At 48.7% G+C, this 19,416-nt stretch overlaps 1 protein-coding gene across 2 annotated transcripts in view; it reads left to right on the forward strand.

Moving 5' to 3' along the window:
- Nucleotides 1–2,697: 2,697 nt before the first annotated feature.
- The window catches only part of LOC115480842 (UTP--glucose-1-phosphate uridylyltransferase-like), a 37,350-nt gene continuing 20,631 nt past the window's right edge, over nucleotides 2,698–19,416 (forward strand). Inside the window, exons 1-5 of one of the 2 annotated variants that reach the window (XM_030219776.1) lie at nucleotides 2,698–2,748; nucleotides 3,268–3,355; nucleotides 6,160–6,272; nucleotides 7,011–7,108; nucleotides 16,949–17,056. In XM_030219776.1, coding sequence (XP_030075636.1) covers nucleotides 6,251–6,272; nucleotides 7,011–7,108; nucleotides 16,949–17,056 — 228 coding nt within the window. In that variant the 5' untranslated portion in view covers nucleotides 2,698–2,748; nucleotides 3,268–3,355; nucleotides 6,160–6,250. The remainder of the gene's footprint in view (nucleotides 2,749–3,267; nucleotides 3,356–6,159; nucleotides 6,273–7,010; nucleotides 7,109–16,948; nucleotides 17,057–19,416) is intronic. The other variant, XM_030219777.1, reaches the window with a different exon arrangement.

Here is a 19,416-nt window from a genome sequence, read left to right on the forward strand (position 1 = left end):
GAGCCCTGCACAGGTCCTGTAAACACAGGACCACAATCAAGTGCTGCCTTATCTTCCTCTCCCCCCCTCCCCCAGGCAGATTTACAGGGCCGGAGCAGTGCTCATTCTACTTTAAACTCAGGGCTGGCATTGGAGATGGTAATGGAGCATCTGCAGTAGTCAGATGCAGGGAGGGAAAAGGGGGAGATGCTGGACACACAGTAGGGTAAGGACGGGGAGATGAGATGCTGGCCAACTTGGGGGGAGAATAGAGAGGAAAGGGAGATGCTGGCCACCTGGTTCAGGCATAGAGAGGAGAAGGGGAGATGCTGAACTATGATGGAGGGTGGTAGGGCCTTGAACCCTGGGGGGAGGGTGCACGGCTAAAGGTTCACCTAGAGCATCCAATAGAGAGGAAAGGGAGATGATCTCGAGACCAGAATAAGTTGGTTCGTGAGAGTATCTCTCCGCTTGATGTAGTACGAAGTTACAACATATGTTTATTCAAGGGATAGCACGGTGGCACAGCATATTGCTTCCAGTCCACAGCAGAACGCTCTGTGCTACACTTCGTGACCCCTGACGCAGGCGCTGTGCACCGAAACACGAAACACGGACCATGTCGGGTCCACTCTAGGACTGAAAGCCCACCTCTTTAACATTGCTTTTGACTCGTAACCATTTGTAACCACTCGCCTCCACCTACCCTCCTCTCTTCCTTCCCGTTCACATTAATTGATTTGATTTGCTTACTTTATTTATTTTTTGTCTATTAGATTGTAAGCTCTTTGAGCAGGGACTGTCTTTCTTCTATGTTTGTGCAGTGCTATGTATGCCTTGTAGCGCTATAGAAATGCTAAATAGTAGTAGTAGTAGTATCCCTTTTTTTTTTGAAGGCTCCTGGTACTTTTTGTTTTGCTGTTAGGATAAGCAGCATAAAATGTATTATAATGTTTTGGGTTCTTGCCAGATACTTGTGACCTGGATTGGCCACTGTTGGAAACAGGATGCTGGGTTTGATGAACCTTTGGTCTGTCCCAGTATGGCAACGATTATGTGCTTATGACCCCTGACAAAGGCATAAAGGTCGAAACTTGGCCAAGTTGGGTCATTTTCCAATAAACTTTGTTTGTGGTTGAATTTGAGACCTCCTCTTCTCTGGACTATCTCTGCAAATAAGGAATAAAGACAAAGAGTAGCAAGATTCTGGAATCCCAAAGACTACTACGACTACTACTTATCATTTCTATAGCACTACTAGACGTATGCAGCACTGTACATTTGAACAGGGACACCGAGAGACACAGTCGGGCCTGAGGAAGGACTAGACTGCCACGCCGCCCACCTGGGCCGCCACCGCCATGCCTCCCCCCCACCTAGGCCGCCACACACCCCTGCTCCCCCCACACCTTTCTGTCTGCTCCCTCGCTCTGTCCTCTCCTGCACTGCTCCTGCCTGTGCTGGGAGTCGGGACCCAGATTACTCCATTAATGAGTTATCGCATTAAATGCAGTCATCCGGGTCCTAGGCAGCACACAGGAAAGGACAGACCTGGAAGCAGGAAAGAGATGCTTGCCGGCACTGATCCCAGGCTCCCCCCCCTTAGAGGCCGGGCCCAGGGAATTTTGCCCCCCATGCCCCATTGGAACATGTAAGAAAAAGTCCCTGCTCGACAGAGCTTACAATCTAATCAAAACAGAGGACAAATAAGGGATAAGGGAATTACTTAAGGTGGGAATTATAAAACAGACATGGGTACTGAACAACTGAATAGATATTAGGAGTTAAAAGCAGCCTGAAAAAGGTGGGCTTTTAGCCTAGATTTGAAAATGGCCAGAGTTGGAGCTTGACATACTGACTCAGGAAGGCTATTCCAGGCGTATGGTTTCAAGTTTATTAAAAAGACTTTCTATGTGGCCTATCAAACATGTAATCTGGCTTATAATCTAATAGAAAAGGGGAATAAAAGTTTAAAACAAATTTACGTGTTAAAATCGACAGGACAAACTGACACAAAAGGGACAGGGGAAGAACTATAAAAGTTTATAGGAAAGAAAGAGAGGGGAGTAGGAAAAAACATCAGGTAAATGCAGATTGCAGGTGTTTCCCGCAGCCTCGACTACGGCCCATACGCTTCCAGGAAAAAATGGGTCTTTAAATCTGTTTTAAATTTAGATAGAAGGGGCAAGGCCTTTAGCCCCTCAGGTAAATGATTCATAGTTAAGGGGCTTGCACAGAAAAGAGGGATCGACGCATAATGGTCGAAGTGATAGCGTGAACTGATGGTACTACCAAAAGATCCTGGAGAGGAGTGAAAAATGTTAGATGGTCTGTAAGGAAGGAGGCGTGTAGAGAGAAAAGAAGGCTCTCCAGCAGCTTGACTTTTATAAATTAGAAAGAGCAGGTTGTACTTAATGCAATAGGGGATAGGTAACCAATGGGCATCCTTCAACAGCGGTGTGACATGGTCATAATTCCTATGTCCTGTTATGAGCTTAATAGCGGTATTTTGAACAAGTTGGTGCAGCAAGATAAAAGGGAATGGAGTCACAGTGGAGGAGAAAAGTATAGATAAGAGAGCTTTCCCCATGAACAGCGTGGGAGGAGTGTAGGGAGAGATAAGTGTGGGGAGGCACAGAGGAGCTGCAGAGTGAAGACACTTAAGTCAATACCAGTTTGAACTGTATGCAGAAACGGATAGGGAGCCAATGAAGTGACTTGAGGAGAGAGCCAATTTGAGCATAGTTGGGGGAAACATGCCTAATTTAGGTGTGAAGATTTGCACCATGTTTCAGCATATAGAATAGTGCTTTTTTTCCGGGACCATATATAGAATTCACCCCTAGGTGTGTTGGAAAGTCAAAGTGATTTTGATTTGACAAAATTCTTAGAAACACCCCAAGATAACTTTCCTCACTGTGCCACGTTCTAGTTACTTTTTGTTTTCTTTAAATCCAACTGATAAATTTCAGGTTGTGAGAGCTTATTACTTTGAAAATCAAGATGATTGTCCTGTGGCCAGAAACGTTTTCTGAAGTGACTAGTAGGGTCACACAGGTGTGGCCGTTCTCAAGTCACCTCTCCTTGCTGTGGGAACTTCTCTTTTTCACTACGTTTCAGGGAAAACATTTCATTTTTACTGATCCGGTTCAACTGGAACATTTTCTTTCACATAAAGAGAGCTTTAACCTGCGCCCGTCACTGCTTACATCAGGAGCCGTATCCTGGAAGGAGAAAGCTTGGCCCCTCCTTTTTTTCTGAATATTTGTTTCCTTCTTTCTGCCTTAGCCAGGAATTAAAGTCCGCCTTCAGGGACCGGATAGATAACCGGTGTCACGAGAGAAGGGAAAGGCATCTGAGCAAGGCGGCAAACCAGGTAAGGACTTAGGAGCCTTCCTGCAGGGGGAAGAGGGGGAGAAGGGCAGTCTGAAAAGAAACTTTTCCTCGGGGGCGCATTTTGCACTCGGAGCCCGACCCTCTTTATTGCAGGGGAGAGAGAGTTAGAGACTGATGCTGGTCGATTGGCTGTATCCTCAATGACCAGGTTTACAGCTAGTATCTGGATTTCAGCAGAGAGACATTTGATATAGGAACTTCAGAGAGTCACTTGAAAAAAAAACACCTGATATAGGAACTGGAGAGTGTTGAGTGGAGAGACAGACGGTAAAGGGATCACAAAGAGACAGCTAGTATAGAAACCCAAGAGTGTGGGTGGAGAGATAGAGGATAAAGGGATCACAGAGTGTCAGCAAAGAGACAGCTAGTATAGGAACCAAAGAGAGTGAGTGGAGTGACACAAGGTATAGGGATCACAGAGAGACAGCTAGTATAGAAACCCAAGAGTGTGGATGGAGAGATAGAGGATAAAGGGATCACAGAGTGTCAGCAAAGTGACAGCTAGTATAGGAACCAAAGAGAGTGAGTGGAGTGGCACAAGGTAAAGGGATCACAGAGAGACAGCTAGTATAGAAACCCAAGAGTGTGGGTGGAGAGATAGAGGATAAAGGGATCACAGAGTGTCAGCAAAGTGACAGCTAGTATAGGAACCAAAGAGAGTGAGTGGAGTGGCACAAGGTAAAGGGATCACAGAGAGACAGCTAGTATAGAAACCCAAGAGTGTGGATGGAGAGATTGAGGATAAAGGGATCACAGAGTGTTAGCAAAGAGACAGCTAGTATAGGAACCAAAGAGAGTGAGTGGAGAGACAGACAGTAAAGGGATGAGAGATCACAGCTAGTATAGAAACCCAAGAGTGTGGATGGAGAGATATAGGATAAAGGGATCACTGAGTGTCAGCAAAGAGACAGCTAGTATAGGAACCAAAGAGAGTGAGTGGAGTGACACAAGGTAAAGGGATCACAGAGAGACAGCTAGTATAGAAACCCAAGAGTGTGGATGGAGAGATTGAGGATAAAGGGATCACAGAGTGTCAGCAAAGAGACAGCTAGTATAGGAACCAAAGAGAGTGAGTGGAGAGACAGACAGTAAAGGGATGAGAGATCACAGCTAGTATAGAAACCCAAGAGTGTGGATGGAGAGATATAGGATAAAGGGATCACTGAGTGTCAGCAAAGAGACAGCTAGTATAGGAACCAAAGAGAGTGAGTGGAGTGACACATGGTAAAGGGATCACAGAGAGACAGCTAGTATAGAAATCCAAGAGTGTGGATGGAGAGATAGAGGATAAAGGGATCACAGAGTGTCAGCAAAGAGACAGCTAGTATAGGAACCAAAGAGAGTGAGTGGAGAGACAGACAGTAAAGGGATGAGAGATCACAGAGAGACAGCTAGTATAGAAACCCAAGAGTGTGGATGGAGAGATATAGGATAAAGGGATCACTGAGTGTCAGCAAAGAGACAGCTAGTATAGGAACCAAGGAGAGTGAGTGGAGAGACAGACGGTAAAGGGATCACAGAGAGACAGCTAGTATAGAAACCCAAGAGTGTGGATGGAGAGATAGAGGATAAAGGGATCACAGACTGTCAGCAAACAGACAGCTAGTATAGGAACCCAAGAGTGTGAGTGGAAATACAGCGGGTAAAGGGATCACGGAATGTCAGCAGATAGCTAGTACAGGAACCTGAGAGCATGAGTGACGAGACAGCTAGTATATGAGCCTTAGAGTGCCCGAGACTGCTAAATATGCACACTGGGACTGGAGATGTACATTGGAGAGATGCAGGAGGAATTAGAGATCCTGAAGGGGTGGGGGATAGGGGCCACACTGAACTGGAGGCAGTGCGTAGAGAATGACACGGGGACAGGGACCTGCAGGGATGGGGATGGGGACAGAGCCTGTGAGGATGGGGACAAACTTTGTCCCTGTGTCACTTTCTACTTTGAAGCCTGTTAATGAACTGGACTGTAATTTATGTTTGAGTGATGCAGACAACAATATTTTTATTTTTTGGAAAAACAAGCAAACATGCTGGCCACAACTGGCAAAATTTGCATGGGGGATCCTGTACATCCTGCTACCAGCACATCTTCTAAGAAGACATCCCCTATTGCAGGAAGGACTGTGGAAGACAGGAGAGCTAGACTGAATCCTGAGATTGTTGATGACTTCTTATTCATCACGGATTTAAAAATCATAACAGTGCTTCATAGGGCATATTTCTCCCCTGTAGGGCATACAGAGCGGGTTGTATTTTGTACCCCTGGACAATTTTAAAGGGTGGATTAGGATTCCTTGGGGTAGCAGAAGTCAGCTATTGTTGGGATTGGAAGGGTAGAGGGTGGTGGTGGTGGTGGTGGTGGTGGGAGGGTTATTATAGCTGCTAGTTATTATTGTTCTCTATTTGTATACACAACAGTTGCACAGCATATTGTTCCTTTGTATACTTTAATAAAAAGATTTAAATATAAAATCATAAGTATTCGAGGCTTCTGCAGATGAGAACAGAGCCTACGGGGATAGGATGGGGCCAGAACTCATGGAAACGGGCCAGGGATGGGGACAAATTTTGTCCCCGTGGCATTCTCTAGCAGTGCATTCACAAAGACTCCGAAGACTTGAAGTGCACCACAGGCAGAGAGACTGCAGGATGCAGACTGGGGGGAAAGAAGTTAAACAGCTGATGTCTTTGAGTGTCTGTAAGTAGGATTGGAATGTCTCTGTGGGGTAGGGGTACATATTCCTGCATAGGACAAACACTGAGTGGTCTCTCTCTCACTAGGGAGGGTAGTCACAGGGGTTCCGGTTTTGGCATTCATGGTAGGTGATTGGAGGTGTATCCTACAGAGGAGGAGACAGTCCAAGATCAGTTCATGAAGGATACACACCTGCCAGGTAGGGTGAATGACTCTAAATGAGTTTGGCACAAACCATGACAGCAATGAACTTCACTCCTAAGCCAGGGCAAGTGGAGTATGACCTCAGTCTGAAAGTTACTGTTAACACTCGCCATAATACTTGCATCATGCCAAAGAGAGCTTCTTTCTGGAGTTCATAAGATGTAATAGATACAGACAACTTATCCAAGTGTGCTTGAAAATTCCCTTTTAATCAGGCCTGTGGCACCCAAAATGATGGGAAAAAATTCTTTTCTTGGGCTCTGACTGCATTTCTTGGTACTTAACTTGAGGATCTCTCTCTCTCCACCCCTTGGCACTGACATGATCAGTGATGTTCTGCTGTTTTTCTTGCATCCAGCTTTTTATCAGTTGGACTGGGAGTGTTCCAGGTGATTATAACCTCTTTGTTCTCCACAATTCTCTTAGGGTTGTAATCCCAGTGCTTTTATGGTACAGCTTACCGAACTTTTTGTGACCATGACCCATGATCACAGTCAAATAAAATTGTGTGACCCCCCCTGGAGGTGCAGAATGATGCCCCTATGGAGAGCCCACCCAAGTTGTGACCCCAAACGTAGGTTTTGTGACTCCATTTTGGGTCTCAACCCACAGTTTGGGAAGCTCTGTTGTAATCCCTACTGTATCCCTACAGTAGTGTCAGTGAGTTTTCTGGCTGCTGTCTGTGTCTCCACTAACACTGGACCTCTCCCTTTACCCTCTCCTGTGGGTCCAGGTTCGGAAGAGATGACAAAAGGCAATGGTCCCGCTGAGGAAGAGGTCCCTGAGGGGCTAGAGGAGCTACTGAAGACAGACTCCACCGAAGAAGCACAGGTCTGCCTCCGACAGCTCTCTCCAGAAAACTCTATATGGGATCATCTCTCTCTCTCTCTTCCCATGTGGGATCTGCTGTCTCTTTCTCTCATCCTATAAAATTAATTTCAACTCTCTTCGTGCAGGATTTAAGATGTTGGCACCCATAGGCAGGACTGGAGAGCAGTGGGGAGGGGAGGGCTCTACCTCAGAGACCTCCCCTCCCATGGTCCTAATACAAGTGGAATCAGGCTCCTGTTTGACCCAGGCATTTGGTGCCTTCAAAATTTGGCACCCTAGGCAGTTGCTTATGTTGTCTGGGTCTGCCTTCAAGTTTTTGCTTGTCTGACACTAGCTCTCTCCTGCTAGAATCTGTTACCTATGTTTCTGTGCCCGATCTGCTGAATGAATTGGCTGAATTCCCGTGCACATGCTGACTTCATACATTTCCAATTCTTGCTAACTTCCTTCCAGTCTGTTCTTTCACTTGCTAAACAAGAATACTACATCCATTTGAAAAAAAACTCTTGGCTCCAACCCTTGCCTTCTCTTTGCCACACTGAACTCTACTCAAAGTGCCTTCACCTCCAACCCCCCCCCCCACCACCACCACCACCACCACACACACACACACTTCACTTTCTCCCCAGACTATGGCTGACTACTTCCATGACAAGGTTCAAAAGACTAACCTTGAGTTCTCAACTAAGTCACCTCTACCTCTCCTTCCGCCAGTCCATTCTGTTAACCCTCCTTCAACCTCTACCACCTTTCATTCCATTTATGAAATCACTGAAGGGGACACGTTTTCTTTCCTTCTCCAAACTCGCTACCTGTCCCTCTGATCCTATTCCCACCCATCTACTCAGCACTCTGTCTCCTATTGTCATCCCTTCTGTCTGTCATATGCTCAATCTTTCACTCTCCACTGCAACTGTTCCTGATGCCTTCAAATATGCCAGTTACACCACTGCTCAAAAAAACTTCAATGGATCTTACCTGCCAACTATCGCCCTATCTCCCTCCTCCCTTTCTTATCCAAGATACTGGAACGTGCTGTTCACAGCCATTGTCTTGACTTTCTTTCATCTCAATCTATTCTTGATCCTCCTCAATCCAGCTTTCGCCCCCTACATTCAACTGAAACAGACCTTGCTAAAGTCTCCAATTACCTGTTCCTGGCCAGATCCAAAGTCCTATCCTCAACCTATCTGCTGCTTGTGACACTGTTGATCACTACCTACTCCTTTCACTCAACGAATAGTTAAGCTCTGGAACTCTTTGCCGGAGGATGTGGTAACAGTGGTTAACGTATCTGGGTTTTAAAAAGGTTTGGAGAAATTCCTGGCGGAAAAGTTCTTAGTCTGCTATTGAGACAGACATGGGGAAGCAACTGCTTGCCCCAGGATTGGTAGCATGGAATGTTGCTAATTGGGTTTCTGCCAGGTACTTGTGACCTGGCTTGGCCACTGTTTGGAAAACAGGATACTGGGCTAGTTGGACCATTGGTCTAACCCAATATGGCTACTCTTATGTTCTTATGATAAGCTGTCCTCACTTGGATTTCAGGGTTCTGTTCTCACTTGGATTTCGGGGTTCTGTTTGTGATGGGAGAGAGAAAAATAAAACCAAGAAAGAACAGAACCCAGTATATGCTCTGGTGAATCCTCCTCCACTTGTATCCCACTATCAGTTGGTGTACCTCAGGGCTCTGTCTTGGGACAGTGAATGATACATACCTGTAGCAGGTGTTCTCCGAGGACAGCAGGCTGATTGTTCTCACGACTGGGTGACGTCCGCGGCAGCCCCCACCAACCGGAAGAAGCTTCGCGGGCGGTCCGCACGCAGGGCACGCCCACCGCGCATGCGTGGCCGTCTTCCCGCCCGTGCGCGACCGTTCCCGCCAGTTGAATGACAAGCAAAAAAGATGAAAACGCAACTCCAAAGGGGAGGAGGGAGGGTAGGTGAGAACAATCAGCCTGCTGTCCTCGGAGAACACCTGCTACAGGTATGTATCATTCACTTTCTCCGAGGACAAGCAGGCTGCTTGTTCTCACGACTGGGGTATCCCTAGCTCTCAGGCTCACTCAAAACAAGAACCCAGGTCAATTGAACCTCGCAACGGCAAGGATACAACAGAAAATTGACCTACGAAGAACAACTAACTGAGAGTGCAGCCTGACCAGAATAAATTCGGGTCCTGGAGGGTGGAGTTGGATTTACACCCCAAACAGATTCTGCAGCACCGACTGCCCGAACCAACTGTTGCGTCGGGTATCCTGCTGGAGGCAGTAATGTGATGTGAATGTGTGGACAGATGACCACGTCGCAGCCTTGCAAATCTCTTCGATAGTGGCTGACTTCAAGTGGGCCACTGACGCTGCCATGGCTCTAACACTATGAGCCGTGACATGACCCTCAAGAGCCAGCCCAGCCTGGGCGTAAGTGAAGGAAATGCAATCTGCTAGCCAATTGGAGATGGTGCGTTTCCCGACAGCGACCCCTAGCCTGTTAGGGTCGAAAGAAACAAACAATTGGGCGGACTGTCTGTGGGGCTGTGTCCGCTCCAAGTAGAAGGCCAATGCTCTCTTGCAGTCCAATGTGTGCAACTGACGTTCAGCAGGGCGGGTATGAGGCCTGGGGAAGAATGTTGGCAAGACAATTGACTGGTTAAGATGGAACTCCGACACCACCTTCGGCAGGAACTTTGGGTGGGTGCGGAGCACTAATCTGTTGTGATGAAATTTGGTATATGGAGCATGAGCTACCAGGGCTTGAAGCTCACTGACCCTATGAGCTGAAGTAACTGCCACCAAGAAAATGACCTTCCAGGTCAAGTACTTCAGATGGCAGGTATTCAGTGGCTCAAAAGGAGGTTTCATCAGCTGGGTGAGGACGACGTTGAGATCCCATGACACTGTAGGAGGCTTGATAGGGGGCTTTGACAAAAGCATGCCTCTCATGAATCGAACGACTAAAGGCTCTCCAGAGATGGCTTTACCTTCCACACGATAATGGTAAGCACTAATCGCACTAAGGTGATTCCTTACTGAGTTGGTCTTGAGGCCAGACTCTGATAAGTGCAGAAGGTATTCAAGCAGGTTCTGTGCAGGGCAAGAACGAGGTTCTAGGGCCCTGCTCTCACACCAAACGACAAACCTCCTCCACTTGAAAAAGTAACTCTTTTTAGTGGAATCCTTCCTAGAGGCAAGCAAGACATGGGAGACACCCTCAGACAGACCCAACGCAGCGAAGTCTACGCCCTCAACATCCAGGCCGTGAGAGCCAGAGACTGAAGGTTGGGGTGCAGCAACGCTCCGTCGTTCTGTGAAATGAGAGTCGGAAAACACTCCCATCTCCACGGTTCTTCTGAGGACAACTCCAGAAGAAGAGGGAACCAGATCTGACGGGGCCAAAAGGGCGCAATCAGAATCATGGTGCCGCGGTCTTGCTTGAGCTTCAGTAAGGTCTTCCCCACCAAAGGTATGGGAGGATAAGCATACAGGAGGTCGGTCCCCCAATGAAGGAGAAAGGCATCCGACGCTATCCTGCCGTGTGTCTGAAGTCTGGAACAGAACAGAGGCAGCTTGTGGTTGGTCTGAGAGGCGAAAAGGTCCACCGAGGGGGTGCCCCACTCTCGGAAGATCTTGCGTACCACTCTGGAATGAAGCGACCACTCGTGCGGTTGCATGACTCTGCTCAGTCTGTCGGCCAGACTGTTGTATACACCTGCCAGGTATGTGGCTTGGAGGAGCATGCCGAACTGGCAAGCCCAACGCCACATCCTGACGGCTTCCTGACACAAGGGGCGAGATCCGGTGCCCCTCTGCTTGTTGGTGTAATACATTGCAACCTGATTGTCTGTCCGAATTTGGATAATTTGGCAGGACAGCCAATCTCTGAAAGCCTTCAGTGCGTTCCAGATCGCTCGGAGCTCCAGGAGGTTGATCTGCAAATCCTTTTCCTGGAGGGACCACAGACCCTGGGTGTGAAGCCCATCGACATGAGCTCCCCACCCCAGGCGAGATGCATCCGTCGTCAGCACTTTCGTGGGCTGAGGAATTTGGAATGGACGTCCCAGGGTCAAATTGGTCCGAATGGTCCACCAGAGCAGTGAAGTGCGGCAACTGGTGGAGAGGCGGATGACATCTTCTAGATTCCCGTTGGCTTCGAACCACTGGGAAGCTAGGGTCCATTGAGCAGATCTCATGTGACGACGAGCCATGGGAGTCACATGGACTGTGGAGGCCATATGACCCAGAAGTCTCAACATCTGCCGAGCTGTGACCTGCTGAGACGCTCTGGTCTGCGAAGCCAGGGACAGGAGGTTGTTGGCCCTCGCTTCGGGAAGGAAGGCCCGAGCCGTCTGGGTATTCAGCAGAGCTCCTATGAATTCCAGAGACTGTGTTGGCTGGAGATGGGACTTTGGGTAATTTATCACAAACCCCAGCAGCTCCAGGAGTTGAATAGTGCACTGCACGGACCGGAGAGCTCCTGCCTCCGAGGTGTTCTTGACCAGCCAATCGTCGAGATATGGGAACACGTGCACTCCCAGCTTGCGGAGATACGCTGCTACCACCACGAGGCACTTTGTAAACACTCGTGGGGCAGAGGCGAGCCCAAAGGGCAGCACACAATACTGAAAGTGCCGTGCGCCCAGGCGGAATCTGAGATACTGTCTGTGAGCTGGCAGTATCGGGATGTGAGTGTATGCGTCCTTTAAATCCAGGGAACATAGCCAATCGTTTTTCTGAATCATTGGCAGAAGGGTGCCCAAGGAAAGCATCCTGAACTTTTCTTTGACCAGGAATTTGTTCAGGCCTCTCAGGTCTAGGATGGGACGCATCCCCCCTGTTTTCTTTTCCACAAGGAAGTACCTGGAATAGAATCCCTGCCCTTCCTGCCCGGGTGGTACGGGCTCGACCGCATTGGCGCTGAGAAGGGCGGAGAGTTCCTCTGCAAGTACCTGCTTGTGATGGGAGCTGAAGGATTGAGCTCCCGGAGGACAATTTGGTGGCAGGGAGGCCAAATTCAGGGCGTATCCGCACCGCACTATTTGGAGAACCCACTGGTCGGAGGTTATGAGAGGCCACCTTTGGTGAAAACATTTTAACCTCCCTCCGACCAGCAGATCGTCCGGTACGGACACTTTGAGGGCGGCTATGTTCCCGTGGATCCAGTCAAAAGCCCGTCCCCGGCTTTTGCTGTGGAGGCGCAGGAGGCTGCTTAGGCGCACACTGTTGATGAGAACGAGTGCGCTGGGGCTGTCCCTGTGCCTGACGAGGCCTTCGGGCCGGCTGGGTGTACCTACGCTTGGCAAAAGAATAGGGCACAGCCTGCCGGGCCCGGGAAAAACGTCCACCTGCTGAGGTGGATGCTGAAGGCGCCCGGTGGGAGAGCTTGTCGAGGGCGGTTTCCCGCTGATGCAGTTGGTCCACCAGCTGCTCGACCTTCTCACCAAAAATATTATCCCCCCGGCAAGGGACGTCGGCCAGTCTCTGCTGGGTGCGGTTGTCCAGGTCAGAGGCACGCAGCCATGAGAGCCTGCACATCACTATACCTTGGGCCGCAGCACGAGATGCCACGTCACAGGTGTCATAGATACCCCTGGACAGGAACTTTCTGCACGCCTTCTGCTGCCTGACCACCTCCTGATAAGGCCTGGACTGCTCCGGCGGGAGCTTGTCAACCAGGTCCGCCAGTTGCTTCACATTGTTCCGCATGTGGATGCTCGTGTAGAGCTGGTAAGATTGGATGCGGGTCACGAGCATGGAAGATTGGTAGGCCTTCCTCCCAAACGAGTCCAGAGTGCGAGACTCCCGCCCCGGGGGCGCCGAGGCGGTATCCCTCGAACTCCGTGCCCTCTTGAGAGCAGAATCCACGACCGCCGAGTCATGAGGCAGTTGGGGCCGCATTAACTCTGGGTCCGAGTGAATTCTGTACTGGGACTCTGCTTTCTTGGGGATGGTGGGATTAGATAATGGTCGCATCCAGTTCCGAAGCAGTGTCTCCTTAAGGACATTGTGCAATGGCACCGTGGAGGACTCTCTAGGTGGAGATGGATAGTCGAGGACCTCGAGCATCTCAGCCCTCGGCTCATCCACAGAGACCACGGGGAAGGGAATGCATATAGATATGTCCCTGACAAAGGAGGCAAAGGAGAGGCTCTCAGGAGGCGAGAGCTTCCTCTCTGGTGAAGGCGTGGGGTCAGAGGGAAGGCCCACAGACTCCTCTGAGGAGAAATATCTGGGGTCCTCCTCTTCCCCCCACGAGGCCTCTTCCTCGGTATCGGACATAAGCTCATGCAGCTGAGTCCTCAACCGGGCCCGGCTCGACATCGAGGCACCGAGGCCTCGGTGTCGTCGAGCGGTGGACTCCCGCGCCGGCAGGGACGAAGCTCCCTCCATCGACGTCGACGGGGACTCCACCTGCGTGGCGGTCGAGACGTCGAAGGCCTCGGCACCGGGCTAGAGGTCGCCGGCGCCACAGTCAACGGCGCCGAGGGCGCAAGCACCCCCAGCGCCGGCACAGCCTGGCGCATCAACCCTTCCAGGATCCCCGGAAGGATGGCTCGGAGGCACTCGTCCAGGCCCGCTGTCGGGAAAGACGGGGGGGGCCGGTAGAGGCGTCGGTGCCGGAAGCTGTTCGGGTCCAGGAGACTGCACCGAAGTGCTGGGACCCTGACGCGTTGGTACCTCCACTACCGAGGGGGACCTTTCCTCTCGACGCGGACGCTTCGGCGTCGACTCCTCTCCGGCACCGAGGGCCGGGCGCACCGATGGGGACCGATGACGGTGCTTCTTCTGTTTTTTGCGGTGCCCGTCATCGGTGCCAGGTGGAACGGAGGAGGAGGAGGAGGTCGATCCCCCTCGGTCTCGAGGGGCCGGGTCGGACAGGGTTCGGTCCTGAGGGCCATGAGCAGAGGGAGTGACCGGGGCCAATTGCCCACGCGGCCTCTCACCCCTACCGTCACCGGAGGACCGGCGGGCCGACGGGACCTGTACTCCTGGGGTCGATGCCATCGGTGCCGATTTCGCGGACACCGATACCGGTACCGAAGAACTGGCCGTCAATACCGATGCCGTCGAGGTCGACGTCGAGGGGCCGGCGCAAGTTCCAAAAAGACGGTCCCGAAGAACTTGCCTCGCAACCTGAGTCCGTTTCTGGAGACCAAGACACAAAGAACATGACTTGATATTGTGCTCCGGCCCGAGGCACTGGAGGCACCAAGCGTGGGTGTCGGTCTGCGAGATAGGCCGGCCGCACCGACCACACTTCTTAAATCGGGACCTTCGAGGACATCGACGGAAAAATCGCGTCGGCGAAGTTAAAGTCGTCGATGGTGGCGGTAAATCACACCTCGGAAAATAAAGCGACCACGCGGCCACAAGGCCGCAACGCGACGACCTCGCTAGAAAACGAGGGAAAAATTCAGCGCGTTCTCTTCCTTTTTTTTTTTTTTTAAAGAAAAGAAAAAAAAAAGGGTTTGAAGTGCGCGGCAACAAAAAACAGAAAATAAGCGAATTCGCGGACAACGCGACGGTTTTCCGGGGCTGACTAAGAGAGAGCGGCGACGCACGACTCTCTCCAGCACGGAAAAGAAAAGACTGGCGGGAACGGTCGCGCATGGGCGGGAAGACGGCCGCGAATGCGCGGTGGGCGTGCCCTGCGTGCGGACCGCCCACGAAGCTTCTTCCGGTTGGTGGGGGCTGCCGCGGACGTCACCCAGTCGTGAGAACAAGCAGCCTGCTTGTCCTCGGAGAACTATTCTTTTCTCCATCTATACTTATTCCCTTGGTGCTCTGGTTTTCAGTATCACCTTTATGCTGGTGACTCCCAGATCTACCTCTCCACACCAGAAATTTCAGCAAGAATCCAGGCCCAAGTCTCAGCCTGCCTGTCCGACATTGCTGCCTGGATGTCTCACTGCCATCTGAAACTAAATATGGCCAAGACTGAGCTTCTTATCTTTCCCCCTAAACCAACCTCTCCTCTTCTCTGCACAAATCCAACAGACTGCTAAAACCTGCTGATTAATATCACTAAAATTCATCCCTTCCTTTCTGAGCACACTACCAAAACCCTTATCCACACTCTTATCACCTCATGCTTAGAGACCCTTCACTGGCTCCCTATCCGTTTTCGCATCCTGTTCAAACTTCTTCTACTAACCTATAAATGTACTCACTCTGCTGCTCCCCAGTATCTCTCCACACTCGTCCTTCCCTACACCCCTTCCCGTGCACTCCGCTCCATGGATAAATCCTTCTTATCTGTTCCCTTCTCCACTACTGCCAACTCCAGACTTCGCGCCTTCTGTCTCGCTGCACCCTATGCCTGGAATAAACTTCCTGAGCCCCTACGTCTTGCCCCATCCTTGGCCACCTTTAAATCTAGACTGAAAGCCCACCTCTATAACATTGCTTTTGACTCGTAACCACTTGTAACCACTCGCCTCCACCTACCCTCCTCTCTTCCTTCCCGTTCACATTAATTGATTTGATTTGCTTACTTTATTTATTTTTTGTCTATTAGATTGTAAGCTCTTTGAGCAGGGACTGTCTTTCTTCTATGTTTGTGCAGCGCTGCGTATGCCTTGTAGCGCTATAGAAATGCTAAATAGTAGTAGTAGTAGATGACTGCATCTTTCTTCTCACAGGTCTACTACTACTACTACTTAACATTTCTAGCAGCGCTGTACAAAATAAACAAAGAAGGACGGTCCCTGCTCAAAGGACTCCCACTAAACCTTCACTCTCCCCTTCAATCCATTCAAACTTCTGCTGCACAACTATTATGCTCATATTAGCCCTCTCCTCAAGTCACTTCATTGGCTTCCTATCTGTTTCCACATACAGTTCAAACTCCTCTTATTGACTTACAAGTGCATTCGCTCTGCAGCTGCTCAGTACCTCTCCACTCTTATCTCTCCCTACACTCGTCCCCGAGAACTCCATTCATTAGGTAAATCTATTTTATCTGTACCCTTCTCCTCCACTGCCAACTCCAGACTCTGTTCCTTTTATCTTGCTGCACCATATGCCTGGAATAGACTTCCTGAGTCAGTACATGAAGCTCCATCTCTGGCTGTCTTCATATGTAGGCTAAAAGCCCACCTTTTTGAGGCTGCTTTTAACTCCTAACTCCTATTCACTTGTTCAGTACGAATGTCCTTTTCATCATTCCCACCTTAAGTAATTCCCTTATCCCTTGTTTGTCCTATTTGTCTTGATTAGATTGTAAGCTCTGTCGAGCAGGGACCATCTCTTACATGTTCAGTATACAGTGCTGCGTACATCTAGTAGCGCTATAGAAATGATAAGTAGTAGTAGTATTTTTGGTGCCAGCTTGTCTTCTGTCTTTTTCTCAGAGCTGGCTCAACCATTAGGCAATACTAGGAGATCGCCTAAGGTGGCAGATTCACGGGGGCTGCAAAAAGCATTTGCAGTCAAAGCAAAACAATAGGTCCTGACAGTCACTCAAACTCCCAGATTATCAGCACACACTTTAACCTGTATTTATTTGTGTGATGATCATGATTTTTGAGTATAATTAACAAAATATGGAGTGGGGGCAGGGAGGTCTGCAGGCTAGGGGCCTGAAAGTTAATTGAGGAAGGGTGGTATAAAGCTGAAGGTTTGCCTAGGGTACTCACTACTCTTGTACCGGCTCTGCTTTTTCTACGTGGGACAAGTGGTCTAGCTCTTTTGTGAGGGTAGCTTAAGCAAGGGTGGTGGAAAATGTCTACTAGGTCATCCCCGGGCTTTTCCTTGTCTTATAAGACCCCCCCCCCCCCCCCCTCTCCTGCCCCAGCTGTTTTTAACACTAGTGCTCATCACCCTTTTTCCCTGCTCTTGCCAGGCCCTGAAGAGAGATATCCATGGATTCCTGAGACTCTACCAGCGCTTCCTGCAAAAGAAGGGTCCTGCACTGGAATGGGAGAAGATCCAACAACCCCCTGAGGACAGGGTAAGTCCCATTAGGGGATGAAGAATTGGGGTTAAGACTTATACAGGGATTGGAAGGACCTGCCCACCCCCTACAGGAAAAAGGGCAGAAATCCAGGAGTATATTGTGCCCTGGAGAAATCTGGTCTCTGTGCTGTGATGCATAAGAACATAAGAATAGCCATAGTGGGTCAGACCAATGATCCATCTAACCCAGTTTCCTGCTTCCAGCATTGGACAATCCAGGTCACAAGTACCTGGCAGAAACCCAATTAATAACACCATTCCATGATACCAATCCCAGGGCAAGCAGTGATTTCCCCCAATTTCATCTCAATAACAGACTATGGACTTTTCCTCCAGGAACTTGTCCAAACCTTTTTTAAACCCAGATACGTTAACTGCCATTACTACGTCCTCTGGCAGCAAGTTCTAGAGCTTGACTATTCTTTGATTGAAAAAATATTTCCTCCTGTTTGTTTTAAAAGTGTTTCCATGCAATTTCATTGAGTGTCCTCTGATCTTTGTACTTTTTGAATATGAAAAATCGATTTACCTCCACCAGCTCTACACCACTCAGGATTTTATAGACCTCAATCATATCCTCATTCAGCTGTCTCTTTTCCAATCTGAAGAGCCCTAACCTCTTTAGGCGACCAGAACTGAACACAATACTCAAGGTGAGATTGCACCATGGAGCGATACAGAGGCATTATATTATTTTTGGTCTTATTTCTAGCATCATGTTTGCTTTTTTGGCCACTGCCACACACTGGGCAGAATAGCATATTGTCTACAGTGACACCTAGATTTTATTCTTCAGTGCTGACTCCTAAGGTGGACCCTAGCATCAGGTAACTATGGTTCAGATTATTCTTCCCAAAGTGCATCACTCTGCATTTGTCCACATTACATTTCATCTGCTATTTGGATGCCCAGTCTTCCAGTTTCCTAAGGTCTTCCTGCAATATTTCTCAATCTGCATGCGTTTGGACAACGTTGAATAGTTTTGTGTCATCTGCAAATTTAATCATCTCATTCATCGTTCCAATTTCCAAATCATTTATAAATACGTTAAATAGCATTAGAAAATACATAAACAAAGAATGCTAAAACAGAACACTACAGCAAACCTTGAACAGACCAGTATGAAAAAATTATTCAAACTGATGAACAAGCTACTGATAACCCAAGCTTATTAACATCAACTAAAACACCACCAGCTGCAAATGAGTTTGCACAATAGTTATTCAAAGTTGTTAAATCGCAAGAGGATTGTGAAAAATTACAAGAGGACTTTATGAGACTGGGCATCGAAATGGCAGATGACGTTTAATGTGAGCAAGTGCAAAGTGATGATGCATGTGGGAAAGAGGAACCTGAATTATAGTTATGTAATGCAAGGTTCCACATTAGGAGTCACCGGCCAGGAAAGGGTTCTAGGCGTCATCGTTGATGATACATTGAAACCCTCTGCTCAGTGTGCGGCTGTGGCTTGGAAAGCAAATAGAATGTTAGGTATTATTAGGAAAGGAATGGAAAACAAAAATGAGGACGTTATAATGCTCTTGTATCGCTCCATGGTGCGACCACACCTCGACTATTGTGTTCAATTCTGGTTGCCACATCTCAAAAAAGATACAGTGGAATTAGAAAAGGTACAGAGAAGGACAATGAACATTATAAAGGGGATGGGACGGCTTCCCTATAAAGAAAGGCTAAAGCGGCTAGGGCTGTTCAGCTTGGAGAAAAGACGGCTGAGGGGAGATAAGATAGTCTATAAAATGAGTAGAGTGAAACAGGTAGATGTGAATCGTTTGTTTACTCTTTCCAAAAATACTAGGATTAGGGGGCACGCAATGAAGCTACAAAGTAGTAAATTTAAAACGAATCAGAGAAAATATTTCTTCACTCAATGTGTAATTAAACACTGGAATTCGTTGCCAGAGAATGTAATAAAAGCGGTTAGCTTAGCGGAGTTTAAAAAAGGTTTGGATGGCATCCTAAAGCCATAGACCATTATTAAAATGGACCTGGGGAAAACCAACTGCTTATTTCTAGAATAAGCAGCATAAAATGTATTGTACTGTTTTGGGATCTTGCCAGGTACTTGTGACCTGGATTGGCCACTGTTGGAAATAGGATGCTGGGTTTGATGAACCTTTGGTCTGTATGGCAATACTTATGTACTTATTTCAAAAACAAAATAACAAACAATCACGAACATCCATCACTGACTTCCTACAAGACTGCGAAACCACCGACATCCACACTGTGGCAGACAGATCCTGGTCTACATTTAAATCACCTGAACCAAATACGGTAAAGAAACTATTGATTAAATTTGCACGTGCGTACTGCATGCTAGACAACTGCCCTAGC

This window comes from Microcaecilia unicolor, chromosome 11 (assembly GCF_901765095.1).
Source record: "Microcaecilia unicolor chromosome 11, aMicUni1.1, whole genome shotgun sequence".
In the NCBI taxonomy this organism is placed as follows: domain Eukaryota; kingdom Metazoa; phylum Chordata; class Amphibia; order Gymnophiona; family Siphonopidae; genus Microcaecilia; species Microcaecilia unicolor.